Consider the following 27,779-nt stretch of genomic DNA (forward strand, 5'->3'; position numbering starts at 1 on the left):
AAAAAGCCCTCGGGTCTCAGTTGGATTTCAAGGCAAATCTTCGGCCTTCGATACGAAGCTCGTCGCGGCCGGCGCTTTATTTCTCTAACGTCTACTTGTACAAGTATGAATGGAAGTTAAGGTGAACCTCCCTAAACCGTTTCAAGATCCCAGCGGAGAGTCCGAGGGTGAGGGGTGATAAAGCGGCACGGTTGGGGAGAGTCGCACGTGAGCTCCGAGTACTTTTTACTCATCTTTTACCGCCAAGATGTTGACATTCCCTGGCCAAGGAAGCCTCATCCGCTAATATGTATGGCCTCATCCCGCTAATGTTCTGGCCTCCTCCTCGCAACAGAACGTCGTTTCGATGCACGAGTCCATTGGGGATCGTCGCTGGTATCTCGTTGTTCTCCACTCGTGGGCAAGAGATCTTCGAAGCCCAAGGTCTTCTGTTGCTCCACTGAACCTGGTGCTGATGCTGTTGTATTGGGCATACCCACGCGCGTATCCTGACGGGTAGGCGATGTATCTGGAGAGCGACGCTCGACTTCTAAGAAAGAGTTAGCTGCCACCCTCCTATCAACATCGGCTCTTGCATGGACCTCACCCGGGACCAGGACCTTTCTTTTAGGAGCTTGTCGAGTCTTTTGGGGCACATAGGCTTTAAAGGCGAAACGATGTTGCTGAGAATTGGGCATTGTGGCTTCCTTGCCAGCCGCTCTTTCCGTGGTTAATGAGGCCGAGGTTTGAGGCGTTGGAAGAGGCGGAATGGTGGCTGGCTTGACGGTCGCCAGGCTCTCTGTCTCACCCTCGTCCCTCTGCTGCTCCTCTCCCTCAGCGACATCGGTGAGATCAACGCAATTTTTGAACCGTCTCTCTGCGTCATCCTTCCGTCGGTCCATGTCCAACCTCCATTTCTTCAGCTCCCATTCTTCCTGCTTCAATTCCCATTCGCGCTCCTCAAATTCCATTGACCGGTCGAAGTCCGCTTGCCACTGCGTTCTGGGGTCCATTTGTGCTTCTGGTGAATATTCCTTCCAAATTTGGAGAGTGTTTGGCAGAGATAAGTGGCAGGCTGTGCGAGTCAATATGGGTAAGTGGCACGGGGTTGCAGACGAGCTCGTTGAGAAGAGCGAAAGGAATAAAAATCAAAGATATCAGCCAGGTGTTTGGCTTTTAAGTGTAAACGCGGGGCATCCACCTCAGAAGACTATGGGCTTCTTCTTCTGGCGGTCTGCAGTCTCCCTTCTTTTCCTCTTTCTCTTACCTGACGGTATATCCTGTTTATTCTCGTGGTTGGCTAGGTGCGCAGGCTTCCCGACTGCATGGGCATTCGAAGGGCCGGTGCACCGAAGGCTGAGTCCATTTACATGTGAATCCTGTGATTGCTAGACGGCAACAGTGACGCACTTGTGAGGTTGACTGCAGTTGTGGTGCGGCTTCCCATGGTTAGTCTGAGCGCAGGCTATACTGCACGGGTTCAGACTTGCAGGGGATGTGTTTGCGAGATCTGAACAAGGAGAATGTGATGGGTAGAGAGAGCAGCAGGGTGCGGTGGAAGCCGCGCGTAGAATGAGCAGTGGCCACGATTGATTGCCACGCCAACCGTGAAGCGTAAACAATGACGCCCAACATCTCCACAATTCACTCGCCGCTCACTCGTCGCTCTGAGTCGCTGCCCTTCTCGTATTGTGCCAGCTGGAGCCTGGAGTCTGATTGTACCACGACATCTCGCTGCCAGCTCATCCCGCGCGCAGCCTGAATCTCTCGTCACCTGCTCTGTTCTCGCGCTTTGGATCTGAATCATCGTCTTCACGCCGACAATGTCATCCCCAAGTCTCGAGTGACCATAGTCAGTCCTTCGCACACCATCACACCGACTGCACCGCCTGATCAGCTTGTTGCACGAAAATGGCTGCGATGATGGAACATTCAGGCGGGTTTCCAGGCTCCTATCTGCCCGAGAACAAGATTTCACTCCACTGTGCGCGATTCAAAGCCTCTCCGTTTCTGCCACCCTCCGAAAGCAATCCTACTCCCGACTCTTCGTCTGCCTGGTCGCAACCACGGGCCTTGAGACCACTAGCGACGGGAAACGGCCTTCACACACCAGACGACGATCAACTACACAGCCGCAAGCGACCGCGGCTAGACACAAAATCCGTCTGCGATGACTCCTACACCACATCAGAGACCGCCTTCTGGCGAGAAGCCCTCAGCCCTCCACCACTCGTCAACACCAACTACCGTATCGCAGGTGGCTTGGATACGCCTACCGCCCTAGACATCCAGAAAGAAGAGGACGCCCACGAGTTCGACTATGAGATCGACTGCAGACCGAACAGGTACAACAGCCAAAATCCATTCCCGCCTTCCACGTCATACTGTCCGCAGACACCAGCCCCAGATCGGTCCCGAAGAAATAAACGGAGGTTGTCGCCTCCGGCGCCACCGATGAAGAGCTGGGGAAAGACAGTATGGGCTTTGACCGGTGGGTTGGCAGGTAAAGTCTTCAATTTCTGTTGGAACACTACCTTCAAGGGCTTTTACGCCGGCGGGGGCAACGGTTACCAGTTCGACATTGGACCCGCGGACGTGGGATCGTCTAGCATTTGGACGGAAGTCGATTCCAAAAGTGATTTGTTCCGTAATAATGACACTGTTGGCGACTCGAGACGATTTGACCGAGAGCGGACCCCGGTTCCAGGTGGATTCCCTGGAGACACTCCCGAATTCATCGAGGACTACATGTCTAGACTGTCTGTTCAACCCAGGCAGGAGAACAATGTAACCCCGACCATCATACCAGATCAAGATTCTCCATCAATCTCCCGCTACAACAGCTGGGTAGTCGTTGATGATGCCAACCCCCTGTCGCCCTCAACGGAATCTAGTCCTGTCCGCAAGAAATCGCGAGCAAGCACGGCAAATCTTCATGCATCCCGCCCGTCGTCGGCTCCCCGACACTCAAGTCACCCTGTATCTCGTCCTCGCTTAACACCTCGATCATCGACGACAAGGTCGTCAGCTTCATATGCGTCGCCGCGGGTATCAATGTGCGCCAGCACCAGCACCATCGGCTCAGCACAGCAGCAATCGTGGATCTCTATTCCCGCACCTTCCACCATCGACCAGCACCACAATTCAGACAAACCTTCAAAGCGCCCAAGTGGTATTTCCAGCGTCCACAGAGCCTCGCTCTCCACCTCTCGGCGGCTGTCATCTGCTTCAGTCACCACATCACCGAAGCAGTCTCCCGAGATCCGCAAATTCGAACAGAAACTTCGTCGGAAAGAAGCCAAGCAAGATGCCACGATGAATCGTTTTAACATGCAATTGCAAGCGATGATAAAGGAAGGGCAGGCAGCTTTGGGGAGTCGGATTGAGGTTGAAGTTGAAGATTACCAGAATAACGGGGATGTGGATGAGGGATACTTCGACGACGGGCTGCTCGATAGAGATGCGTTGAAGGAGTCGAGGGACTGGGACAGAGGCGATGGAAGGACAACCTCTGGTCTAGGAGCTTGGTCGTAGTGCGATTCGCTTCTGGAAGCCAAGTGGGAGGTCGAGATCCAAGATGGCTACGAGACAGAGTGCGAGGACTGGTGCGAGATCTCGGCTGCTGGATCGGTCTAGATTCATTGGAGAGTCGGAACGTTGTGCGACTGCAACGCCAAGGTCGAGAGATGTTGTGAGCAAGAGTCTTGCCCGACGAGAACCCTCGAAACCAGCCAGACGGAGAACTGACAGGTGCACGGGCAGCTCACAACATTCCGGGGTGTTTGCGGAGCGAAGGGAGGCAGAGAGGTCAGTCCCTGCCCCTTTCGCTTTTCTTGTTCATATTGCCTTCAGTGCCATCTCTTTTCCTTTCTTGAGACGTGTCAGACATGATACCCCCAACGATAAATCCCCAATTGAACGATTTCCACATTTTGTGTGCATTTACTATATCGCGTGATGGGATGTAACGTAGCTTCAAAGTCAGAGGGGAGACTGGCATGGCGGAGCCATGGCTGGTTGGACTGGCGTAGAGTCCAGTCTTAATTCTTAAAAGTTGGCAACGCTGTGTTTATTGCTCAAAGGACACGTCCTGAGTTAGCAACAAACGAGATGAGTGATAGCTGGGAAGTCGGTCGGTGTAGTGGCAATCTCACCCTCTGTGAGGACAAGCCCGTCAAGTCAATACAAGATCTTGGTGCCGGTTGAACTGCGGCTTTGGGCGATTCGAAAAGTTGCTCGCGTGGGGATGAGATTCAGCTTTTCCCAAGATTGTCTCTGCAGAGTACGGCGTAGGCAAGCTCGCTGTCTGTCCCATCTCGTTTGTTGTTCCAGAGGCGGAGAGTAGAGAATGGCGTATGGCTGTGAGACGCGCGATTCGTGCCTGATGTTGAGACACCAAAGATTGCAGTTGGCGCATTGGCTGATCGGGGTCGTCTTCTGCATCGGCCACCCTGGCCGCCAACGGTACGATGCCCCTGTTGTCGGGTGCAGACTGGCAGGGTTCTCCAAAAGGCCATTCTGGGAGGTCTCGGGCAGAAGCTGGATTTGTCGAAGGTGGGACGCCCTCGAAGATATACCTTGCCCAGCGACGATCACCTGCGAATGCAAGATTAATCCGTTCACTGAGCAGCTTGTACTCCGTTGCAGATAGAACGTTCTCGGTGTCATCTGGGGCGGACTTGTGCAGGGATATGTCGTGCAAACCGCTTGTAACGTCCTTCCGTATCTGTGCTAACATTCGCGTATAAGCTGTCGCCTTCTCGTCGAGTTCCTGGCGTTTGCGGAGCGAGCGCTGCAGAGAGACACGATGGGCAAGAATCAAGGGTACCAAGGAGTCCGCATCTTGGTGCGTGCCTGCCGCGGTGCTCCTGTTCGGGCGCGCAACAGCATGTGTGTTCTGGTTGACTTGTCTGTTGTTGACTCCGCTCTGGTCCTGCGCCATCGTTTTCCTGACCACAAGCATTGCAAACCTCGCAATCAATTCCTCAAACTTGTCACCTTTGCATTCATCCAGCATTGTCTTTCGTAGCACCGTTTCTCTCGGCAACGCGCCGCTCTGCTTCAACTCCGTAAGCCATTTGTATAACCCAGCTCTCAAATCCCTCGACTGGATCGGCGTTGCAGGAGGAAAGCACGACGAGAGTCTCGAGGCCGCCTCGGAGGGGGAATAAAGGCGGAATAGGTGGTAGAGTGCCCATTCTAAGGATTTTGTGCGGTTCTGGGGTAGGGCTGGTGTTGTGCTTGTATTGGTGGAGGCTTTTGTGGGAGGAAGGAATATCGATTCGGAGATGTTGGGCCAGTCTGAGAGGAGGTCGAGGTTAAGGAGGTGCAAGGCATGGACAAAGATTGCACTGTTGTTTCGAGGATGCCATTGGGTTTGTGACGAGGAGGGATCCATGTCAAATCAAGGCAGTTGAACACGAGGGGCATGGTTTATTGCAAGCGATTGGTGTGACTGCGAGGCACTCGGCCCCAAGTTCCCCTTGGGCTGGTGAGGCAGCCTCGCCAGGCAATTTACCCCGTGTTTAGGCGAGCCTTGCCCAGAAACCCCCTTTTCTGCTCGTAGCTCCTAGGGGTCAGGATGAGGTAGTGATACACTCTGCCTGCACTTTCTCAGACTGTGAGACTGAGACACCCAAAGACCAATCAGTCATCTCTTGGGAGCTTCAGGCGGCCTATATCGATACGAGGTTCTCGTTTCAGAGTGGTAACAATACGAGGTTGCTACGATATAACTCTCACTGTCTGCCCGATCATTTTCAGCACCGCCCAGTTTTCCTCCTGTAGATCCAAGCATTCCTTAACAGACATAGTTCGGGTATTGTTCGCCACGGCGTTGGCGAATATCTGCCGTGACCATGGCTCACAGCTTCGGAATTCACTTCGAAAAGCACCCTATGGTAGCCCCTATCTGGGACCGTTTAGAGGGCATCGAACAACAGCTAGACCGGCTCGACCTCGCAGTGAACACTATACTGAAGCATTTGAACATTTCTATACCTGGTGAGGCCGAGCCAAAAAGTGGAGGGCCAGACCTCGTTTCCTCGACTTCTCAGCCTGAAGGTGCTCCATTATCGCCCGTCTCCGAGGAACCATATACATACAAACCGCTCAGCTTCGAAAAAGCCGAGATTCGTTTGCTCGCTCTGCACAATGCAGACGATGACTCGGAAGAGATCAGAGGCTCCCTGGTCCACGTGAGTCTGGAGGAGAGTCAAGCTGCGCGACTGAAGCAGTACACTGCAATGTCATACTGCTGGGGCGAACCCAAGATGGATGGGCGGGTTGTCGTCGACGGTCACGTCTTTCCGGTCACACCGAATTTGGAGAGTGCATTGCGCCAGATGAGGAAGAGAGCTACAAAGGAAGCGGCGACAGCCAGGATACCATCTCCAAAGACATTCTGGTGGATTGACCAAATCTGTAAGCAATATCTCTCTGCATTTAGGTGCCAGTGGAGACTAAGCTGACTTGTTGGAGGCATCAATCAAGAGGATATTGAAGAAAGAGGCAATCAAGTCTCCTTGATGCGCCGCATCTATAGAGGTGCCCAGTCAGTTCATGTCTGGCTAGGCGATTCCATCGAGGGGTCTGCACTCGCCATGGATGTTGTGGGCAAGATTGGTCGGCCACCCACCCGGGGTCCTGGGGAGAAGGAAGTCAAATACCCAGAGCTTTCTGAAGAGGAGGTGCGCAAAACCTGGCACGCTCTCCGTCTGTTGCTAGGTCAACCTTGGTGGGAACGAAGCTGTAAGTCCTTTTTGTCTGAAAAGCACGCATGCGGTACGGAATTAACGGAGCTGTGCAGGGATCCGTCAAGAGGTTTCTTTGGGATCTCGCACACAGGTCAGTTGGGGTGACCACAGTATCAGTTTCGATGTGATATCGCAAGCTGTCATGGCTATCGAGTACATTGATAGCCTTGGCCACCAAATACCCAGTTCGTGTTCTGATACCGAAGACCAGCGGACGGCAGACAGCATGGTCGGGTTCAGTTTCTACCACCAAGCACGGAGCCTTCGTGCCTTGAGGAAAGCCTCTCACGCAGGCCGCTCGTTTTTACCTCTCCATGAGCTACTCCTTCACTCCCGTCACTGCAATTCCACAGACCTCAGAGACAAGGTCTACTCGATGTTAGGACTGGCAGACCCCGAAATCTACCTGCTCCGAGCAGATTATCGACTCTCCCTTCCGGAAGTGTTGAAATCGGCAGCCCGGGCGATCTTGCCTCAGAAAAAAGGTCTACGCCTCTTAGGTACATGTCAAAACCACGAACGCCGCCACGACCTGCCATCATGGGTGCCCAACCTGATCGACGACTGGAAGTATCGGCCCTTCGAAGCTGACGATGCGAGACACTTTATCTCCACCGCAGAACCCAGCATTGAGTTCGACCAGGACGCGCTGCTTGTAAAGGGATTTGTCTTCGACTCTGTGACCACAGTCTACGACACCGTGGTTCCACGCGGCGCAAGCACGGGAGAAATCGACGAGGTGTACCGGGCATGGCAGCAGTTCGCCGAGGAGGCTCAAGAAGCTGGACATATCGACGTCGACGGGCGCCAACACGGGGCAAAGTACGGGCTCCACGAGAAAAAGGAGATCTTCTGGGTCAACTTCCTGTCAACCGACCGTATGGCCAGCAGGTATCTTCGCTACTCACAGGACGATAACACTACCCTTCTCTCCGAACGCGAAGACGGGCTGAAAATGCAATACATCGGCCTGAATTTGAAATTGACGCAAAGCTACCTGCTTCCTTCATCGTCTGAGCCGAGTTTGCATCCGCTGCGACCTATTAGAGCCGCGTTGAAAAAGTACGGCGTTGGCCGACGACTGGGAATCTGCGCGGGACAGAAGACGCCAGTGCTCCTGCCCGGAGATGCCCTGCCAGGTGATGCCATCGCTGTCTTCAGGGGGGCCACCTTCCCATATGCCCTGCGAAAGCTCCCGGGGGACGAAGGAGCGCCTGAGCAGTATGTGCTGGTTGGTGAGGCGTTTCTGCCAGAGACGGCATCTAACAAGGCGATAGCGTATGCTCCCACGACAATGGATGCCCTACGCATTGTCTGAGTGTTGAGTGGAAGACACATTGACATCTTTCTTGCCGTCGGCCACGCTTTCGGGCAGAGACGGTAATCGTTTGCGGGGCCCCCATGTGTGGAACCCTCCTTTTGTACATATTAGGCGATGGCGCATTGGGCTTGTTTGACTAGATGATCCAGCTGGACTAGGGTCATCAGACACGGGTAGTGTGCCGTGAGTCTTGCCGTGGAACAAACACGAAAAAGGATGCTGAGTACAGTTCGTTCAGAGCAATGTTCCACATTTGGTACGAGTGCTAAACGTTGTCCATAGACATTCCACAAATCAACTCAAGTTGTAGATAGATACCTCCCCTTTTCGTCTTTCTCTATCTATTTATTTGTTTCAAACAAATAATCTTCCCGCAAAACGGCACAGTGGTGGCACCGGGCCACCTCTGTTCGTACTGACTGGCGCTGATCTGTCTGCGCCAGGTATCTCGCCATTCAGTGCCGATGTAGACGGCAAACCCCCTCCTCTTAGTCAGTCCCAAGATGGGCTCGTATCGCAGGCCGATGAGGACTGGAAACTACATCTGGTCAACTGCGACGCCGGGAAGCGATTTCCTTTCCAGATCTGCATGTCCTCCCAGCGCCATGTCTTGACGAGCTTCTTCACGGTTCTGCCTGCTCCTGTTCCAGTACCAAAGCAGAAGGATCACGATGTAGACCACGCCGACGATCCCAGCCGCAGCACTGTAGCCTTTCTCGCCGCCAGGAGTGTTATTGGCCAGCACGATGCCTGTGGCGCCGTTCACAATGGCCGCGACCATCAACAGTCGTCCCAGCCAGATATGGAAGCTGCGTATCCAAGGTTTGGCTTTTCGACTTGTCGATTTGTACAGGTAGTGATGCCATTGCCCTATGAGTGGCTGGAGGATAAAGAGGGCCATGAGGATGGTGCCGAGGATCACATGGCCCCATGCATCGTTGTACACCTATAGCCGCGGGTCGGTTAGTCTCATGGCCAAGCATGGGGCAACGTGGGTGAAGCATGAGCATGCTGAAAAGATGCCGTCCACACAGTAGGACAATGGTCCACCAACCCGGCTTTCCGGACTCACCTCGTTGTGGATAATGCAGACCCAAACCCCCAGGCCGAATCCGACGATGAGCATCGATAGGGCCAACAGCTGGCAGCATACGTGGATTTTGAGAAGCGTTCTTCCACTAACAAGGCGGTCCAGCAGTCTCCAAGAGATCGAGGCGAATGGGAAGAGAATGATAACCGTAACACCCATAATGATGCCGTGGACCTTGTCAGAGCGATGTTTTGTTGCCGGTGGTACAGATCGTGGCAGAAGCAAACTTTCCGTGGTGGCAGCCACCTCGGATCCTGACGTGGCTAAGACATGGCAAGCTCCGGCAAGGAGAAGGAGAAGCAGAGAGAAAACCCTTTGTTGTGGCTGCATACTGGCCGACAGAGGCGAAGTGTTGAGACTTGAAATCGTGACGTGAATTTCGAAGTGAATCGTGTGGGAGTACGTCGAGAAGGAAAGTTGAATCAGAGAGTCAATGCTGCTCCTTTTGTGCCACTCAGACCACGCCAAAGGAAAAATTGAAAGACTCCATTATGGTGTCAAGGACAGTCCACCCGCTGAAGAGTTCCATAGCACCGCAGAAGTATACTCCTCAGAGCCAATGGGTCTGGCGGTTCAAGAGGGCACTGGTAACATTTCCGAAGTAAGCATAGAAGATTTTCGTCAACAAATCAGAGCAAACCTTTCAAAGAGGAAGAGTTCTCCTTCTTGCTTCGACGACCAGGCAATTGGCCGCAATTTGCAAGCGGTATCGGACATGACATTCCAAATTTGTATCGAGGCATGCAGCTGTTCGACCTGGAACGGTTGGTAGCGGAGCTGGATGGAGTTCGTCGGGACTTATCAGATTAGATGATCAAATAAGATCTGATTAGATTGGACAGCTTCCAGTCTAGAAAATGAGATAAGGTCTCCTCAGTTGTAGCGCTGACCCAGCTTCCGAACATTTTCCTCGGGCATTCTCCGAAGCACCAACCACCGGATAGCCAAACACGAGAAGGCGTGAAAAAAATCCCTGCGCAAACAAACGTTGTCCGGTCTTGACGCTCCTTGCGCCACAGTCAAAGGCCAGAGATACTGGCAGGAAGAGGCGATGGATTCTGGAGGGTAGAAACCAATATATGTAGGACTCGATCTGTGTCTATGCACAAGGACAGGGATCGGTATTCCATGCATTGCAGTCTGCAAGATAAGAGTATATATAGAACAAGGTGCAGAGCGTACGAACTTGGCATCTTTTCCAGCTTTCAGAACCATACGGAGTAATAGTTGCCGACCAGGTTCGAAACGGGGGCATCGGAACGTATTTTGATCAAACTGGCGGGTGCGGTTTGTCGCTGTTTGACCTAATGTGCCCAAGGTTTGATGATAATGAAAAACGGAGTGTGGCTTGCAGAACCATGCACTCCATCAGTTGAAATATTTGCGCTCAAGGCCCAGATCATGCTCATTTCGCTCTGCTGGGGTCGAGACAAGCGTTGGTCCAAGCAATTGACTCGGTTCCAAGAAAAGTAGCTCCAGCCTTGCCAGCAGCACCAACAAGGCTGCTAGTATCGGGAAACTTTCTACTTTAGAGGCAAATGCAGAGCAGCACCACTTTCTTTCCCAAATGGTATAAATTTACGCGCTGCTTTGTGTCCTTGGCACTTGCGGGAGGGACGGGCAGCCTCCTTTTGTTTGGCGGGGGAGCGTCGCTTGGTAAACAACCAAGTCTCATTTGGTGTTTGCTCAACAAACATTTCGGCACCTTTCAGCGTCGTCTTTGTCCTGCAAGTTTGGTCTGTATATTCAAGCATTAGAGGCACGGCGATATAAAGTGGGTGGTGTATCTAGATTTCTGTTTCCGTTGTCTTGATCTTTCCGTTATCCGTATCTCCCGCCTCCCCCATCGTGCCGACAATCGCATCACTTTGCGCTGCAGCAAAATGGCTTCAGAAAGACCTGAGAGTATGTGGTTCTCCCCAAAACCATATTACAACACTGACAACTTCTAGTTCCACCTACTCAACCTTCATTCACCCTCAGAAACTCTCACACATCCCTGCTACCCAAGCCAAACCCATGGTCCGTACGTGCTGTGCTACGCGACCTCCCCAATCCACCGTCCGAAGGCTCCTCCTCTCCCATACCCTTCTTCCACTACCTTGAACGCCTGAAGATCGAGAAGCGCGAAGGATGGCGAAGATTTGGTATCTCAACCGGCGAATCCATAGCAGACCACATGTACCGCATGTCGATGATCACCATGCTCGCTCCGCCAGAACTGAGTTCACGACTGGACATCCCGAGATGCACGAAGATGGCACTGGTACATGACATGGCCGAAGGGCTCGTTGGGGACTTGACGCCGGTTGATGGTGTACCGAAAGTGGAAAAGAACAGACGTGAGGCTGAGACCATGGACTGGGTTGCCCAGTCATTACTTGGGAAGGTCCATGGTGGCATTGCAGGACAGGATCTTCGCGCAGTCTGGCAAGAATACGAGGACAGCGAGACTTTGGAGTCGAAATTCGTTCATGATGTGGACAAGTTGGAGCTGATATTACAGATGGTGGAGTACGAGCGTGCCAACAACTGCGCCATTGACCTGAGTGAATTCAGCTGGGTGGCGAGGAGAATCAGTCTGGACGAGATGAAGGTGTGGGCCCAGGAGATCCTGGATGAAAGAGCCGAGCTGTGGAAGAGCAAAGATATGGCACCTCGAGAACCCACGAAAGCGGCGACAATCAAGGAGCAACAAGACCAATACTACAGCAACGGGGAGGGCACGGTGTTGGGCAACGGAGTGGCCGAGATGAACGGACATGCGAAATGATAACGGGAATGAGTGACGCGATGTGCATTGCAACAGAAGTGCGATTTGCTGGAAAGCGCCTTGGAAGCCATGAAGACCAATCAATGATACCCAGAAAGCAATTAGACGCGTGTTTGGACCTTTGCTCTTTTCCCGTGGCTGACAATCTGCCCGGATTCTAGCGCACAGTGACTCTATCTCTATGCACGAGCAGTTAGCTGAATTGTTGATACATTAATCGATCGTGGCAGAAACCTCCAAGTCGCCATCACTCCTCATCCTGGGCGCGTGAACGATCCTTTTCAATCTCCTCCCTCAGCCACTCTGCCTCCTTCCGCATCTCCTCCTCACTCCTGGGCTCCCTGGTGCTGTCGGGTCCGCCCAGGGCCTCCCTTCCCGACTCTGACCTCTCGCCTCTCCTTCTCCGCATCTCGAGGAACGCCTTGCCCAGATCCCCTTCCTCGCCGTCCATGGCATCGTAAATCCTGTCGCCACCGCCCTTGTCGTCGTAATCGCCCCTCTGGCGCGGAATCACATGCACATGCACGTGCGGCACGGACTGGCCGGCGTCGACTCCGTCCTGGACCGCGACGTTGAAAGCACTGGCGTGGTACACGCGCTGGAGCGTCACCGAGACAATGCGGACGGTGTTGAATAAATCGGCCGTTTCCGCGCCGGAGAGCTGCGAGAGCCGCGGAACGCCGCGTACCGGGCAGATCAGGATGTGGCCTGGCAGCAGGGGTTTGAGGTTGACCAAGCCGTAGGACAGGCGCGATGGCGAGAGGTGGAAGACCTGTGATGCTACCGAAAAGGGGCCGAATTTCAGGTTTGGTGGCAGTTGGAGTGGAGGCATGGCGGACTCTGAGGAGGAGGCTGCTGCTACTGGCGGTTGGTCCTCAGTCATGATCCGGCGGGTGACGAAGACCTAATAATACCCCAGGTACCGACGAGTAGATAGGTGCGTACAGCGATGGTCGCAGAATTTACTATTCACCCGATGTTGCACATCAGACTGGAGCGAGACCTCGGCAGTCAATCGTCTCCAGCACAGCGCCATTTTTTCGACAAACTCCTACAAATTCCTACAAATTGATACCTCACTCTGGAGGTCTGAAACAGCCCAATCGCATGACACCCAGTCAGCCGAACTAGCCAGGGAGGACATGTAAGTGATACAAGTTGTGGTTAGCTTGAACTCACTGTCTTACATACATTTTCGCCTAGGCCTTGTTGCTTTTATCAGCACTTGCAGGACTCTGACGCCACGAGACTGCGGTTTCTATCCAGTCTGTCTGTCACTTGTGGTATTCGTGAAAGAGGCTATACGGCATTAAAGAACTCATCCGAGAACACCGTAGACAGAAACTCGGTGTCCTCAATGTTCCAGTATATGGGTGCTGGGGTGGTTCCTACGCCGACATGGATGTCCGACTCCGACGCCCCCAGATCCCGAAACTCCCTCGGCTCCTGGTCTCTCTGACCTTCCAGATCCAGAGGATCCTCCTGGGGCACGCGAGACGACGTCCGGGGTCTTTTCGACGGTGCCTGCGGATAGCTCTCGGCGTAGCGCTTCGACGCGGACTGGTGGCTTCGAAGCCGCTCCATGAGTTGCTCGAAGAGATGGAGCGTCCAGGCCGCCACCGGCCAGTTCTCTTGCAGCTTCTCCAAGCCGAGCATGCAGAGGCGGATTCGGTATTCGAGGATCTCGGACTGTATGGTCTGCGACAGTTCGCGGTGCAGAATGCACCGGACGTGGATGGTGAGCGCGGCAAATAGACTCGAGATTCTTTCCCTTTTCGTTAGCACGGCACAGCCATGGCACCGATGGTGATGCTGAGAAAGTTACGTACATGCTGATTGGAGCAAAATGCAACAGATTCGAGTACAGCAGATCCTCCAGGAGCCTTGTGATTTTGGTTGCCGAAACGATGCTTGCGGCGTCGTCTGTCAGGTTGACGTCCGACAAGTCGTTAGACCGATAGAGAAGGATGAGGTAGTTGCTGTGAAAGATTAGTGGCGTCACACACGAAAGAGATAGAAACGGAACGTACTGATATGTGATGTGTAATATGGTTGCCCAAAACTCAGAGAGGGCGATCTCCCCCTTGGGACAAGCCATCGACGAGGGAAGTGCGTCCATCCAGCCTTTTAGATCCCTTGACAGCAGGCTAGGATCGGGCATTCGTCCTGGATCGTCGCTCCCGGGTGCAAACCTGTGAATCAGGATTTTGCTCACAAAAGGCACAAAGTCAGGCTGACGAAGAATTCAAGACGTCTAGAGAACTCACTGTGCACCGCCAGCTTCGAGGATTGCACGAAGTATGCCACACTGGAAGTGGAATCTTGTCCTACTAGTTCGCAGCTCACGGTACTAACGTCGTGGAAATCCTCGTCCTCAACACATTCCACATCACAGAACACATTGTTGATATGTGGAGGCCGCCCAAGTGCGGCGGCAGCATGGATATCCCGAATCTGCGTTGTGTCAGCAAGTCTGTCCACAGGTCAAGCTAGGAACGTCCTAACTGACGTAAAGGGACCACCAGATTCTTTTCCACAGTCGCTGGTGGCATTGGTCGATGTTCGAATATCGCATGCTGAGACGGTCAGCTAATAACATGTGGTATACCTTACGCATGCTGAGCTTACCATCGATGCATCCCCAGTGACTGTGCAATGCCCACAGCAACCCCAAGCCAATGCCATGTATCCTTCTGATCGAGTGGTCCACCGCACCACAGGGTCAAAAGACAGAGCGCTTGGACCGTGGCAACCGGGTTGGCCTCGTAATCTGCGTCAAAGAGCGCCTGCGCTCTACGATAAAAGGCCAGCCTTGCTGCATGGCGTGAGGGGAATCCTACATCGTGAAGGAGCGAGATGTCGCAATGCGTGGCTGCGGCGAAAAAGATAGCCTGTAGGACAAGCAACGACGCCTTCCCGGCTTCATATGATGAGAGGAAATCTCGTCGGTCGAAGATTGGGAAGACCGGGAAAATCCATCGGAAGAAGGTCTGGATCAAAGCATCGCTGAGGCCTTTTGGCGGTACCGTCAGGGCTCCCTTCCTGACCAAGGTCTCTCTTTCTTCGGTCTCGAAACGGAGGTCACGGGGGACGTTTCTGGCACGAATCTCGATGTTCTCGGGAACGAAGTAATGTAGTTGTTTTGGTCGTGTTTCTTGTTCTGCTGCTGCGTCTGCAAGTCCACACGGACGGGCTAGGTGATGCATCACATAGTTGAGATTGTATGACTCGCCCAGGTAAACCACCTTGCTATCGTGGCGGTGAGACAAATCGTGTTTGTTGGTGGGGGAATCAACCAATCTGGCGAAGAGCATATCTGATCCTTCAGAAGGACTTGGGTCTTCACCACCGGTGGCTGATGCCATTGTCGTGGATGTGTTGGCCACATGAGGATGAGATATGCGAGTGGTACCATCTCGGGGCTCATGAGACCTTTGCAACGTCAGATTCACACGAGGATCGCTATCGGTTGCTAGGACTGACCTCTCCGAGTGCATGTATGGCTGCTGTTTGTGGGAAGATCTTTCATAGCTAAAATTGCTTGAGCATCTTGACGCACAATGCAGGACTGATCGAGGCGTACCGGCCGCGTCTGGATGCGATAGGTTCACAAATATGACCTGCCAGACTACATGTCGTGCACGCTGTGGCATCTGTGCGGTCGCATTTCACACGCCGCAGGTTGCAAAGCTTGCAGGCGACCTTGACTCGTTGACTAGGAGCTGCCGACATGGCGATTTGCGGACAACGCTCGTATAGGACCCAAGCCAGCAAATCTGTGCATGGCCAAGAATAGTCTGTCTGGGGAGGGACGACAAGCCCATTTAACAAACTCTTCCTATGGGGGCAGCGCGGGGTACAGTAGTGGCTGGGGGACCATTTCCCAAGCTGCCTCTAGGAGTATAGAGACTTGCTCACTAGACCGAGGCTAGAGAGGCTTCCAGGGGCGGTCGATCTAAGGCCAGAGCGGAGAAGGACATGAAGCTACAATACTTCCCCAACCGCAGTTGAAGAGGAGGAACCTACTCCTCTCTTGATTAAGAATATAGAGTGCAGACAGTGACCAGAGAATTTGCGGAAGTCTTATATTTATCAACCTTGGGCACCCTCGGAAGCCTCGAGACTTCTTATCGTCCTAATATGCCACCATCCACCACTATGGTTGTGCCGGATACATAGTCGCTTGCTGAACTGGCCAGAAAAATGGCAGCACCACAGAGATCGAACGGCTTCCCCCATCGTCCTGCTGGAGTTCGTTGGATGATGTGCTCCTCGAACCCATCGGCTCTTCGCAGGTCAACGGTCAATGGTGTCTCAAAGTACCTGCAAACAATCAGATTTGTCTCCATTGCCAGGTGAGACCTGACTTACCCGGGACAGATGCAATTGACTTGTATGCCTTTGCTGGCCCACTCGTTGCTAAACGCTTTCGTCATCTGCACGACAGCACCTTTGGACGCTGCGTAGGCCGCGACGTTGACACCGGCGAGGAATGCTGTGAGGGAGCCGATGTTGATGATTTTACCAGGTCTTTGCAGCTCCAATAGCCTCTTCCCGAACTCCTGGGAGGCGACATAGCAAGCTTTCTGATTGACGGCGAAGATCTTCAAAAACAAAGAGGTTAGAAGTGAGTATCATGGTGCCGCAGGATTGTGAAATCAACATACGAGGTCAATCTGTTCGTCCGTTATGTCCTCGATCTTTCCCCTTCGGTTCAATCCCGCACAGTTGAGCAGAACATCTGGCACCACTCCGTCTTCCCACATGTGGGTGAAGACTGCACGAAGTGCTCCCGAATCAGCAAGGTTGCATGGATAGTTTCGGAATCCAACACCATGCTTCTCTACTTGGTTTTGAAGCTCTGTTATGGCTTGGTCGTTTGACAGATGAAGAACAACGAGATTGGCTCCGGCAGCTGCTAAAGCAAGACACATCTCAGATCCCAGCCCGCCGGTGGCACCCGTCGCAATGACGGTTTTGCCCTCGAGCGAGAACAGCTTCTCGATTATCGGAGTCATTTTTGATGTGAAAGGAGCTTGTGAAGAAAGAGAGGGTGCTCATAGATGTGTAGGAGATTCTCTACCAGTTCTTGGGGGCTCCAGCCCAAGAACACAAGACTCACCCCGAAGGTCTACCGCGCCCGAGGCTATCCCCTTCCACGAAACGGGCACCATGTTGAAGACGAGTGGGGATGATTGAGCTTTCGAAGGTACATGGCAGGCTGAAGACTATTTGCACCCAACAAGCCCTATGAGACGGCGACTTGGTGGAAGCGGGATCAAGAAGCCGACTTCGGTCAGCTGCCCGTTGGGGAATAACGTCACCCGTCACCTTTCACTTTCACTAAAAAGCAAGTAGTCCTCGTCGTGCGTTTCTACGTAAATAGCGAAACGTTGGATTGGTTCATCCTCCTTCCAAGACTAGTCCCATTGATGTACGCATTCTGTTGCATGGTAATAAGGACACTCAAATCTGTGGATCTAGCCCCCATGTTAGTAGTCAGAACCTTTGCAGAAATCTGCTGCTCCAGTACACCCTCATTGTCTGTCAAGAGTCTCAGGAACCTTTCCAACCTATAGTGATTCTAGCGCAGATAGGTTTACATTCTGGCTCTCGATTCAGAGACCTGTGGTCCACCCCTTCTCCATGGCCAACCGGGTGTCATAGTAGGACGTTTTATAGAGTAATTACGGAAGCATTCGAGGAGTATATGCAAACACACATAAGCATATGGAGATTTTAGGGGACTCAACGTGCCAGAAAATTTTTCCCTCGAGGCATTTCAGGGAACAGAGAAATGACAACGTTGTTTCCTTCCCCACCACTTGTGCTTTCGATTCCCGTGGGTGTATCATGCTCTGTAGCATCGATTCCTCTGTACCGGGTATTGACAGTGTGGAAAGACTTGTTTCAACAAAGAACTTTGAAGAATGAATGTTCGGCCTGCTGCTTCACCGCTCTCTATTGGACAGTCCTTTGGCCTGGTCCTCGGCGTTGGCGAGGATTTTCCACTTCACTGCACGTCTGCTCCGACCTTCAGTCGAGTCTTGGAGATGCCGAAGGACCTTTCCGGTGACGCTCGGTCCGTCCAGGCCATATCGTGCATAATTGCTTGTGCCAGAAGCTGAAAACCCAAACGTCTCCGTTCCTATTGATGCAGTGCAATAACGGGCCCATATCAAGGGCACATAAGGCTCGATGGATATGACGTGTGGAGAGGATGATATGACTTGCTCCTTGTATGCGTCCGTCTGCTTCTCGAAGAGCTCGATACAGGGCATACTAACAACGCGAGTCGGGATACCTCGCGCGGATAGCTCCCGCGCAGCTTCAACGGCAAATTGGAGTTCTGAACCCGTCGAAATCAGCGTCACCTGGGCGTTGTCGGCCTCCAGGATAACATAGCCACCCTGCCCGACCTTGTGCCGGTTGGTGTTTGGAACGCGAGTCTGCGGCCCTTCTCGAGCCACGGATATAATAGACGACTTGGTCCTCTCACCCAATGCCACCATCCAGGCACCTATCACCTCCTCAGCATCGCACGGCCGGATGTAGAGTAGTGAGGGCATTGCGCGATAGAGCGAATCCAACTCGACCGGCTGGTGGGTCGGGCCATTTTTTCCCTCATTCAGAGAATCATGGGTGGCGATGTGGATTACCTGAAGACGGTTAAGTGCCCCCATTCGGACGCCGGCGGCGGCGTAGAGATAGAACATGAAGAATGTGGCGGTCACAGGGACGAATGCATTTCGCGAGTACGCCGCAATTCCGTTGGAGATAGCTGCCATCGCGTGCTCGCGTATTCCATACCGTATAACGCGCCCTTGTCGATTGTTCCTGTCGAAGATGAGATCCGAGCAGTCGGCCAATTTGTTCGGACCCCAGACATCGGCGCCTCCAGCGAAGATACCTTCTAGCCTGTGAATAAGCTGACCGAAAACCCAGCCATTTGACTCTCTAGTGGCAGGGAGATGATGCGGTGCTTCCATGGTTTCGAGCATTTCCTGGTAGTCCAGTTGTCCTTCCATACGCCTTCTCAGCGCGGCCGCTTGCTCCGGGTACTTTTGACTATAATCTTGGAGTTTAGAAGCCCATAAAGAAGCTTCAATGTTCCCTCGGTCAGCAGCTGAAGCAAGATATTGCTTTGTGGCCTCGGTGGGAGAATGTGGTGGCTGGTTCGGATAAAGGGCAAAGTGCTCAGCGTCAGCCTGATCGTACATTCCATGGTGAGACTCCGAAGTGCCCGCGCTGGATGTACCATAACCAATGGTGGTTCTTATGTTGATGAACGTCGGCTTTCCTTTGCAGGATCTAGCCAAGTTGAGCGCCGAGACAATGTCGTCCACTGAGTTGTCGCCGTCAAAGACATCAATCACATTCCAGCCGCACGATTGCATCTTGAGATTGACATCCTCCGAATCGATCCAACTCAATGGTCCGTCGCAAGTAATTGCATTGTTGTCATAGAGTAACACCAAATTATCGAGCCCCAGACTGGATTCTTGTCAGTATTCAGAGGAGGGAGAGTAACAGACTAGACTTACTGGCCGGCGATGGAAATCGCCTCAAGAGCCACTCCTTCTTGTAAGCAGGCATCTCCGGTGGTACAGTAGATGCGGCTTGAGATCATTTTGTACGCTGGCCTGTTGAATTGCGCGGCTTGTTGTTTTGACACAATCGCCATGCCGACAGCGTTCGCAATCCCCTGTCCAAGAGGGCCTGTGGTCACCTCAATCCCGGGAACGTGGTTCTCCGGATGACCAGAGCAGTTGGTTTGAGGCGCTGTTCTCGATTCTCTGTCGTACGGCAACGGACTTGCGTAAAGCTTGAGGTCGTCCATGGTCACGGAAGAATAGCCAGCAAAGTACAGCATAACGTAGAGGATAATAGCCGTGTGACCATTGGAAAGTACGAACCGATCACGATCGTACCACTCTGGGTCATTGTTGCTGTACCGCATCTCATGCGCCCAGAGAGCAACAGCCATAGGAGCCATGCCTATAGCACCCCCTCCATGACCCAAAACATACTGCCGACAGCAATCAATGATCAATTTCCTGATATCAGCGACAGCCCTGGCGTCCTCAGACGGCTCTTTGAGACCAAATCGAGTAGGCTCAATGGACCCCATTGCGAAATTAGAATCCGCTGTAAGCAGAAATGCTCTTTGCAGAATTGCTGTACACTGTCTAGGTATTCTGTATATAAATGACCAGTTCCCAATCTTGGCTCTGACATTGCCGCTGCCGGAGCCTAGTAGCCGACTTCTAGATAATATGCCTATAATTGCTCGGCGTTTCCTACTTAGCGAGCTAGTAGTCGGCGACTTGATGTCCGCTGGCTGGACTGGTCTTTTACGGCCTAGCTTTGACCTAACTTCCCAGACCGGCCAATCATCTCTGCGAGTTGTGGTGGGGCTATGGGAGAACAGCCTTGGAGGAAATCGCTGTCTCCCGGTCGATGAGCAAATCTACATGCTTGTACAGCGGCACTGAGGCGACCAACGGCAACGTTACAGACAAATTCAAAGGTCGTCAAGTAAGCACAGAATGAATAGTCTGACCCAGAAAACAGGCGAGGGATTTGTGCAGTAATGTTCGCATTGGCAAAGCTGGTAATTTTTGGTTAAGACGCCGATCTGAAACAAAAGCCATTCCCTTTATAAGTGATGGACTGTGTCCCAACCAGAAAGTACAAGCGTGGTATCACAAGCGCATTGTTTCCCCTGATTTAACGCAAAAGATTTGTCGAGAACATGGTGAGACAAAAGCCCATCTGCCCAGTCTTCGATAGTCCAGAGTATTCTTCTGCAGATTCCACAGTTTTCCAGTGGGCATTCCCCGTCACGACGATGCTAATGGATGCATAATATAGCCTTGCGTTGCCAATGGCTTGTCCTGGGGATCTGTTTGCCGGATATTGCGGACAAGACGCTCACCTGATTTAGTCAGGGGTGTTTCCTCGTCGGAATCTCGACGCCCTTCCTTCGTATCCCACGTAACTTGGCGCTGCTTTTGCTCAGGCTGGCTCTTGCCCCGGCTCAACTTCGGCTCAGGGCCGGCTCGGCCAGCTCACCCTGGTTACCATCTTTCGAAGTTCTTTGAGAACTCTTTTGAGGTCTCGCCTGGGTCGCGACATGACATCGGTCGTGGTGCCTTCCTCATTGTTGACCGTGCAGAGCTCAATAGGAGGAACCAAATTGTCAAAGATGGCGCTCTTCCTCCTTCTATTAAATTCAACGCTATTAAAACTGTGAATTACTTGCACAGTAATTCTGCCTTGTCTTCTGCCTCGTTCATGATTGGAAAGGCAATGACTACCTAACGTCAATTGGCAGCTGGAGCAGGGCGGATGGTGGCAGTTGATTGATTGAAAAGCTTGGTGAGTGCCTCCTGACGATGTAAGGCTCGAAGACTAGCCTTCCCGTCTCAATCCATTTACCTGTGTTATACTTCTCAGGGGGTCTTACGCACGCACACTATCTTCCACAGGCCTATAATCGGGCATTCGCGGATCTGCCAATCTCATCCCTAATGGACGGGAAGTCAGATGGCGCTCCATCATCAGCTACGGTGCACAATACCAGTGGCAGTTGGATGGCGTACAACCCGCCGGAATTCGCATAGGTGGCGTTTTCAGTTTGTGGTCGCAATACGACCGCGAAGAGAAAACGCCTGTTGGGCTGCTCTGCCTTTTCCCTGGTATTGTGCAAACCTATGGGCGTTGTCCGGATTGCTTGGAAAAGGAAACAGCTGTGCATCCCCTTTGAGTCAGACGTATGGACCACGGAATATCAACTCTTCCCCATCTTCCAGCTCCATCTAACCTCTGCAGAAGGCAGTAACGTTCGCAGACGGGCCGAGAATCCCCACAAGCTCATTTCAATTTCCGTGATCACAGCCTGGAATGAGGGGTTCTGGGTTATGCACAAGGGTAAACTCTGCCCTACAGCCTGTCTCTGTCACTTGTGAATCGCCGGCTCTACCCCACAAACAGCCACCAGCTCACGCCTGTAGGGTATGTGCTTCAGGATCCTCAACCTCCACCACACGCGGCTGTTCACCTTTCATTTCCAGATCATGATGGGCTTCTTGCTCCTGCATCTCATGAAGTCTTTGCAACGGCTCAGGAGAGATGGGCTGTGCTCCGAAATCCTCCACATTGCTAAACGCAAGACTCGCCGTTGAGCCTCGATCCGTAGCCAAAACTTCCTCGTCCCTTCCCGATGTAGTAATACTAAATGATATATTAATATATTACATATTTCTTGGTACCGCTATCACGTGTGGTTCTGGATGTATGCCTCTTATTGGTTCGTCCAACCTCCCCGCTCGTTGGGCTTTTCTGACCTATTATTTGTCAGCCAGGTTCGTAAAATGTAGGCATCAGTGACGTGGCAGAAATAGAGGCAGGACATTCCATAGCCTGATATAGCCTGAGGATAAACTCCTTCCGTATCTATTAAAGCTCAACTTTTATCATCATCAATATCTCGCAGGACTAAAGCCAGACCGCGTATAAGATGTCCGGGACGCCACAGGACCAGGCTGAGTGTGTTCTTGATACTTGCCACGTTGCAAAGCCGACGATGTTGTCGGGCATCGCTAACTTCGCATATTATGACAGTGTCGATGCCGTCCTCGCGACATTTGGTGATACGTGCGAGGCATTTATCCAAGAGCTCGACGACAAAGAAAGAGCTGAAATCCTTAGGTTCACCTCTGCTGAAGACATGCTTCAGTCGATCAATCAGCTTTCTGAGACTCATTTCCTTCACCGATCTCGGTTTACGGCTTGCGCAAAACGGATACGCCGGTTCAGCGACAAGTTTGGTCCATACTTCGAGGTAATAAACATCTTCGTTCAGACCAATCCAGAATACTCTGGGCTGGTATGGGGGATACTACGACTGGTATTCCAACTCGGTACTCATTATGTGACCTTCTTGGAAAAGATCAGCCTTACTTTCGAACAGATATCTGTTCAACTGCCAATATACGAGCATGGTGTCAAATCACTGAAATCTCTGAAAGACGAGCATGATAAGCGACTGGATCGCCGACTTTTGGTATCCCTTTCTTGGATATACAGCGATGTCATGGAATACTGCTTTGAAGCTTACAGGTTATTGTCGAGGGGCAAGTCTTTTCGGGAGAAGGCCAGATTGATCTGGAAACTCTCGTGGCAACCGTTTGATGATCGTTTCGGCCACGTACTCAAACGATTGCGATGGCACAAGGACCTTTTCAACCAAGAAGTGCGCGTTGCTCAGATGGAATTAGGTGCAACCCAACTTCGGCAAATGAGGAATCAGCGCGACCAGTTGGATCGACTGTATGCGTCTTTCGAAAAAGAAATGATTGAGGCGCAGAGAATTAGGGCCACCCAGGAACGGAAATGGGAAAGTGAACAGGAATCTTTGAAATGTGAGTAATCTGGTGCAAGATATTCTGCTCGTGTACCTTTATGATAACGTTCCTGTACAGCGCAGGTTATCCAGAGGCTGAAAGACTGGATAAATGCCCCAAATTGGGAAGAATCTCACGAGTCAGCTTCTTCCCGAAGGCATGCTGGAAGCACAACGTGGTTCTTTTCGGAGCCAGTGCTCAGTAGCTGGCGGTCTGGAATAAACGAGTCGTGGGAATTGAACCAGAAGGCCGAGTGCAACATTCTGCTTGTTCAAGGTACGCTGAGATCGAGTCATTCGAGCCCCAAGGTTCACTGTTAGTAGGCAAGCCAGGGTTTGGCAAGACACACTTGTGCTCCAGTTTCATTGATCGTCTCCGTTCTGGGAGCTTCGAGCACCCAGAAAATCCTCTTACAGACAGCACTATTTCCGGAATTTTCTACTACTATTTCGACGCTTTGAAGCCATGGACACAGGGTGCTTCGGGAGCTTTTCGAGCCATTCTCACCCAGGCGTTGCACAACTACCGCAATGACAATGATGCGCTCGATGCTGCATGCTTGATGATGTACCATGGAGTTTCTGGTCAAAGAATAGCGAGCGAAGATGAGATTGTGACTCTGCTCCATTGGTACCTTCGACGATACCGGAATGTGGTGCTGGCATTCGATGGCCTCGACGAAGCCGATGATCTCAAACACTTTTTCAAGTGCCTTCAACTTTGTTTGTCGGAGTTTGACTTGACAAACCTGGACACAAGATTGTCCTTCGACTCATTTACAACACCTAATGTCACTTCGACGACGAATGACCCCGGGCCCGCTGTCATACTTTTCAGCCGCCCCAGTATTGTCGTTCCGAAGTCTTTGCTAGAACGGACTCGCCTCCTGTCGCTTCGTAAAGACCAGAATCAGATTGACATAGCAGCTTTCATCTACTCCACTCTCGAGCAGCTCGTGGCCAATGGCATGATAGACGAAGACCAACAAACAGAGGAGCTTGCAGAGAAGGCTGCATCTCATGCAGGTGGCATGTTCCTGTGGGCGAGGTTACTCGATAGCTATCTCAACACAGATGGCCTCACCGTACAGGAAAGACTGGATGCGCTAGGTGATCTTGTGTACCTTGAAGGCTTAGACAATTTGTACAACGCGATCTTCTGGCGATTGCAGACAAATTTGCCTTCGCAGGTGAGAACCAGGGTCAGAAAGGCGTTTCAATGGATTTACGGTGCTCGAAGACCTCTATTCGTTGACGAACTGAGCGAAGCAGTCAATTTACCGGCAGATAGCACCGCTCACATCGCTCAGATTCCGAAATTTCGAGAGGCCATACCACGGATTTCCGGTAGCTTGCTGGAAGTTACTGCAGATGATACTGTGAGCTTCATACATAGCTCTCTCTCTGAGTACTTGCAACACAGTCTGCAGAGGGATTCAACCACTGAGGAGAATCACGTTCGCTTGATTCAGCCTCTTCAGACGGCAACTCACTTGGCAGCTTCTTGCGTGTCATACCTAGCTAAATACATTCCCCCAGAGCCTCTGAGCGGCTCCACGAACACCACTGCAGACCTTAAGATTCAGACACAGCGGTTTCCGTTACTTCCATATATACTGCAAAACTGGACCTTTCACGTTATTTCAGCCATGAAATATGGCAGTTCCAAGGGGAACGCCGCTGTTGACCTGGAGCCGGAGCAAGTCTTAGGGCTCACGCAGCTCCTGAATGAAATCCACAGCTTCATCCTCGACAAGAGGGCTGTTATGACCTGGATAGAAGCTTCTTGGTTGTTTGGAGCGCCGCCTCAGCTTGACGGCATGGCAGTTTTCTCCAGGAAGAATGTCTCTGTTCGCCGCTGTTCGACCGGAGCCGATTCACAGAGTCTCGGAAACTTCTTTCAGGACATCTCTAACTTTTCACGAGACCTCAAACGCCTCAACACCGACTGGGGCCACGTGCTACGCAAAACATCAAATGAGATCTGGGAGCCCAGCATCCGATCTCTTTGTCGGTCACAATTCTGGTTGGGAACAGAAGAGGCCACACTAGATTCTCTGGAAGCAAGTGCTAAACATCAGGGTCACAGAATCTCGCTCGGATCCAGAGTTTCTTCGAACGGTCTTGAGGTTGGATTAGTCAGTCTCATAGCACCAAGGTGAGTAGTTTGAACCAGCTCATCAGTATCGACCCGTGCGATTAACTCTACACCTTCTCCTTCAGCTTTTCGTGGGAAGCTGGATGTGAAGACTGCCTGAAGTTTCACCTTGGTCAAATCGAGCTCGGCAAGGCAAAAGGAAATCTCCCGCCGTGGAAGCTCTGCTTCGAGGTTTGGGATTTAACCTCGAAGGTCACGAAGTTCAAGGTCTATTCCACCATCAGTTGTCATGACTCGGAGTCCGAATTTCATCACTGTCTCAGCGGTCACTACCTTCCTACAACCAATCTGAAAGTTACCTTTGGTATTTCAGGTGATCTGCGCAAGGTTCAAGTCATGTCCGACCTCATCATCATCAGGAGCCTCGACCCGTCGTTCCAAGACGAAAATGGATGGGGATGCACTTACGACTGCGCCGTTCTCGGAAGGCCACGGATATTGGACAATCCGACCAGTGTTCACTCAATGTCGATATGGGGTATCGTTTTCTCGGACGATGGGAGATACTTACTCTTCGCTCCGAAGTATTCGGCTCTCCGCGTGTTCGCATTCTCTAATCCTGAAGAGAAGCCACAGCCTGTAGCGAAGACAAGCCCAACTGGACTGCTCTTTGCTTGTAGTGTCTTGGGCTATATAGCATGCTTCCATCCATTCCTGCCGGCGCTTGCACTTGCACGTGAGAACGAAACGGTAATTTGGAACTTTACTTCAGGTATCTATTGCATCCCCATGTCTTAGGTGCAGGGTTCAAATCAGACAAAGCTAACTGAATGCGTCTAGTATCGGGTCAAGGTTATGTCAAGGTCTCATCGACTGTGCTTGTAAAGTTGAGATTTTCGAACTGTGGAAATTATATCATGGGCTACGACCATTACCAGCGATCTCAGCGGCTAGATTTTGTGAATTGTCATGATGCAATCAACACGCTGTTTCCAAGCCGTAGGCTTGAAACGGACGCAGCAGAGGCCTCGCCCGCACAAGAGATTTCTCTTCCGGGCCAGAGACACATTCCATTCAATGAAGCCAGGAACGCCCGTCATCATGCAGCCAGCATTCAGCCCATGGATACCATAACTTTCAGCTCTGGTGGACTGACAGACGAAGCGGCCGTGTCTGTATTGCGGCAATTCCTCTATGAGGGAGCGTTACAGCTCACAACTCTTCGAAAGGATGGCACGGCGACAATAGAAACAATCGCCCGGATCCCCAAAAATCTCGACTTCTCCAACGCAGTTATGTTACGTACACGGTCTTCGAGCTCTAGAGAGACTATTTCATCCGATAATGATGAGAAAGTTCGTCTGGTACTGAACATACGTCAAAGACAGCACTATACTCTTTCTCTTGCCGATCACGAGCAGCCGATGCCAATTATCTTTGAGAGGAGGAAGCATACGATTCCTGCGTCCAATGTAATGATACAGGGCACCATACAATCTTCTCTGGACTCAACCATTCCAGGAGCTCTAAAATCAAGAGGCATTATTCCTTTACGAATGAAACAGATGAATTTCGACAACGAGGGAGTATCAGGAAGAGCACCAGTGGTTTGCGAAGGACAAGCTGGCAATGCGAGAAGATCTGATCGATTGCATATCAAGAAGCAGATCAACAACACGAAACCGTCCGTTTAGGGCTGCAATGGTGATAATTGGAGCATATCCCCAACAAACATGATTGGACCCTGCTCCAGAGGCGAGGTAATGTTTGGTCTTCTGGAGAGCAACAGGCTCTTCGATTGTTCCCAGAAGCTCGAAAAGATCCATGCCACGGTGTTCAACATCGTCGACAGTTGCCGGAGCGTCCACTTTGAGCACCCACTCGAATATTTCCAAGCAGCCACTGACACAGCTCTGCTCGATTGGGGATATACCATTCTCCTTAGCGCGGTGTTGAAGGTAAATTGGACCTGACCCGGGTATGGGTACAATTGATCCGTTGCCCGGGCCGAATTGACATGATATCAGTGACGTGCCGGACTTGCTCAGGTTGAAGCGGCGAGCGTCAAGTCGTTCCCAGGCCCAGAGGTGGAAATAGAAAGTACCCTTGTCAAGATTCCGACGTCGAATTGCCTGTTTCCAACGAAAGTGTATCGCTTGTGCCTGGAAAGAGTCGCAATCGTGGATTAAATTGAGTCCATTCACTAATTTTCCTGGTCTCTCATTTGTCGGTTGCCTGCCGTATGAAGTGGACAGCCTTTATCGGCGCTTTAACTAGGATAATCCGCTGTATTGCGGAGAAGAATGAACATTGAACAGGGTGTATCGAGCAAAAAGCCTCATAACCTAGAGCTTTT

At 51.9% G+C, this 27,779-nt stretch overlaps 8 protein-coding genes across 9 annotated transcripts; 4 read left to right on the forward strand and 4 right to left on the reverse strand.

Moving 5' to 3' along the window:
* Positions 1 to 148: 148 nt before the first annotated feature.
* On the reverse strand, positions 149 to 992 carry PV07_03833 (uncharacterized protein; the record flags this gene model as incomplete). The annotated part of the gene is made up of 2 exons (XM_016390588.1): positions 149 to 529; positions 587 to 992. 2 exons carry the CDS (start codon positions 990 to 992, stop codon positions 306 to 308), a joined length of 630 nt encoding a protein of 209 aa, XP_016252490.1. The 3' UTR covers positions 149 to 305.
* A 697-nt stretch (positions 993 to 1,689) lies between these two features.
* On the forward strand, positions 1,690 to 3,920 carry PV07_03834 (uncharacterized protein). Its single transcript, XM_016390589.1, has one exon. It carries the CDS (start codon positions 1,891 to 1,893, stop codon positions 3,511 to 3,513), a length of 1,623 nt encoding a protein of 540 aa, XP_016252491.1. The 5' UTR covers positions 1,690 to 1,890; the 3' UTR covers positions 3,514 to 3,920.
* PV07_03835 (uncharacterized protein) lies at positions 2,628 to 5,403 on the reverse strand. Its single transcript, XM_016390590.1, has one exon. It carries the CDS (start codon positions 5,375 to 5,377, stop codon positions 4,154 to 4,156), a length of 1,224 nt encoding a protein of 407 aa, XP_016252492.1. The 5' UTR covers positions 5,378 to 5,403; the 3' UTR covers positions 2,628 to 4,153.
* A 434-nt stretch (positions 5,404 to 5,837) lies between these two features.
* On the forward strand, positions 5,838 to 8,126 carry PV07_03836 (uncharacterized protein; the record flags this gene model as incomplete). The annotated part of the gene is made up of 3 exons (XM_016390591.1): positions 5,838 to 6,402; positions 6,460 to 6,729; positions 6,788 to 8,126. 3 exons carry the CDS (start codon positions 5,838 to 5,840, stop codon positions 8,050 to 8,052), a joined length of 2,100 nt encoding a protein of 699 aa, XP_016252493.1. The 3' UTR covers positions 8,053 to 8,126.
* A 185-nt stretch (positions 8,127 to 8,311) lies between these two features.
* On the reverse strand, positions 8,312 to 10,581 carry PV07_03837 (uncharacterized protein). The gene is made up of 3 exons (XM_016390592.1): positions 10,332 to 10,581; positions 9,128 to 10,285; positions 8,312 to 9,001 (listed from the first exon to the last, which is right to left on the reverse strand). Exons 2-3 carry the CDS (start codon positions 9,473 to 9,475, stop codon positions 8,594 to 8,596), a joined length of 756 nt encoding a protein of 251 aa, XP_016252494.1. The 5' UTR covers positions 9,476 to 10,285; positions 10,332 to 10,581; the 3' UTR covers positions 8,312 to 8,593.
* A 232-nt stretch (positions 10,582 to 10,813) lies between these two features.
* PV07_03838 (uncharacterized protein) lies at positions 10,814 to 12,152 on the forward strand. Its single transcript, XM_016390593.1, has 2 exons — positions 10,814 to 11,050; positions 11,098 to 12,152. The coding sequence occupies exons 1-2, from the start codon at positions 11,029 to 11,031 to the stop codon at positions 11,916 to 11,918; spliced, it is 843 nt and encodes a 280-aa protein (XP_016252495.1). The 5' UTR covers positions 10,814 to 11,028; the 3' UTR covers positions 11,919 to 12,152.
* On the reverse strand, positions 12,012 to 12,936 carry PV07_03839 (uncharacterized protein). The gene is made up of 2 exons (XM_016390594.1): positions 12,153 to 12,936; positions 12,012 to 12,097 (listed from the first exon to the last, which is right to left on the reverse strand). Exon 1 carries the CDS (start codon positions 12,799 to 12,801, stop codon positions 12,166 to 12,168), a length of 636 nt encoding a protein of 211 aa, XP_016252496.1. The 5' UTR covers positions 12,802 to 12,936; the 3' UTR covers positions 12,012 to 12,097; positions 12,153 to 12,165.
* Positions 12,937 to 22,395: 9,459 nt separating this feature from the next.
* PV07_03840 lies at positions 22,396 to 27,569 on the forward strand (the record flags this gene model as incomplete). Of its 2 annotated transcripts, XM_016390595.1 has the most annotated exons (6): positions 22,396 to 22,469; positions 22,545 to 23,344; positions 23,405 to 23,602; positions 23,650 to 25,483; positions 25,549 to 26,195; positions 26,264 to 27,569. In XM_016390595.1, exons 1-6 carry the CDS (start codon positions 22,441 to 22,443, stop codon positions 27,115 to 27,117), a joined length of 4,362 nt encoding a protein of 1,453 aa, XP_016252497.1. In that variant the 5' UTR covers positions 22,396 to 22,440. The 2 variants fall into 2 exon arrangements, with proteins under 2 accessions (XP_016252497.1, XP_016252498.1); XM_016390596.1 differs by having other exon boundaries at positions 23,405 to 25,483; positions 26,264 to 27,117.
* Positions 27,570 to 27,779: the final 210 nt, after the last annotated feature.

Source organism: Cladophialophora immunda (assembly GCF_000835495.1).
Source record: "Cladophialophora immunda strain CBS 83496 unplaced genomic scaffold supercont1.2, whole genome shotgun sequence".
Taxonomy (NCBI): Eukaryota; Fungi; Ascomycota; class Eurotiomycetes; order Chaetothyriales; family Herpotrichiellaceae; genus Cladophialophora; species Cladophialophora immunda.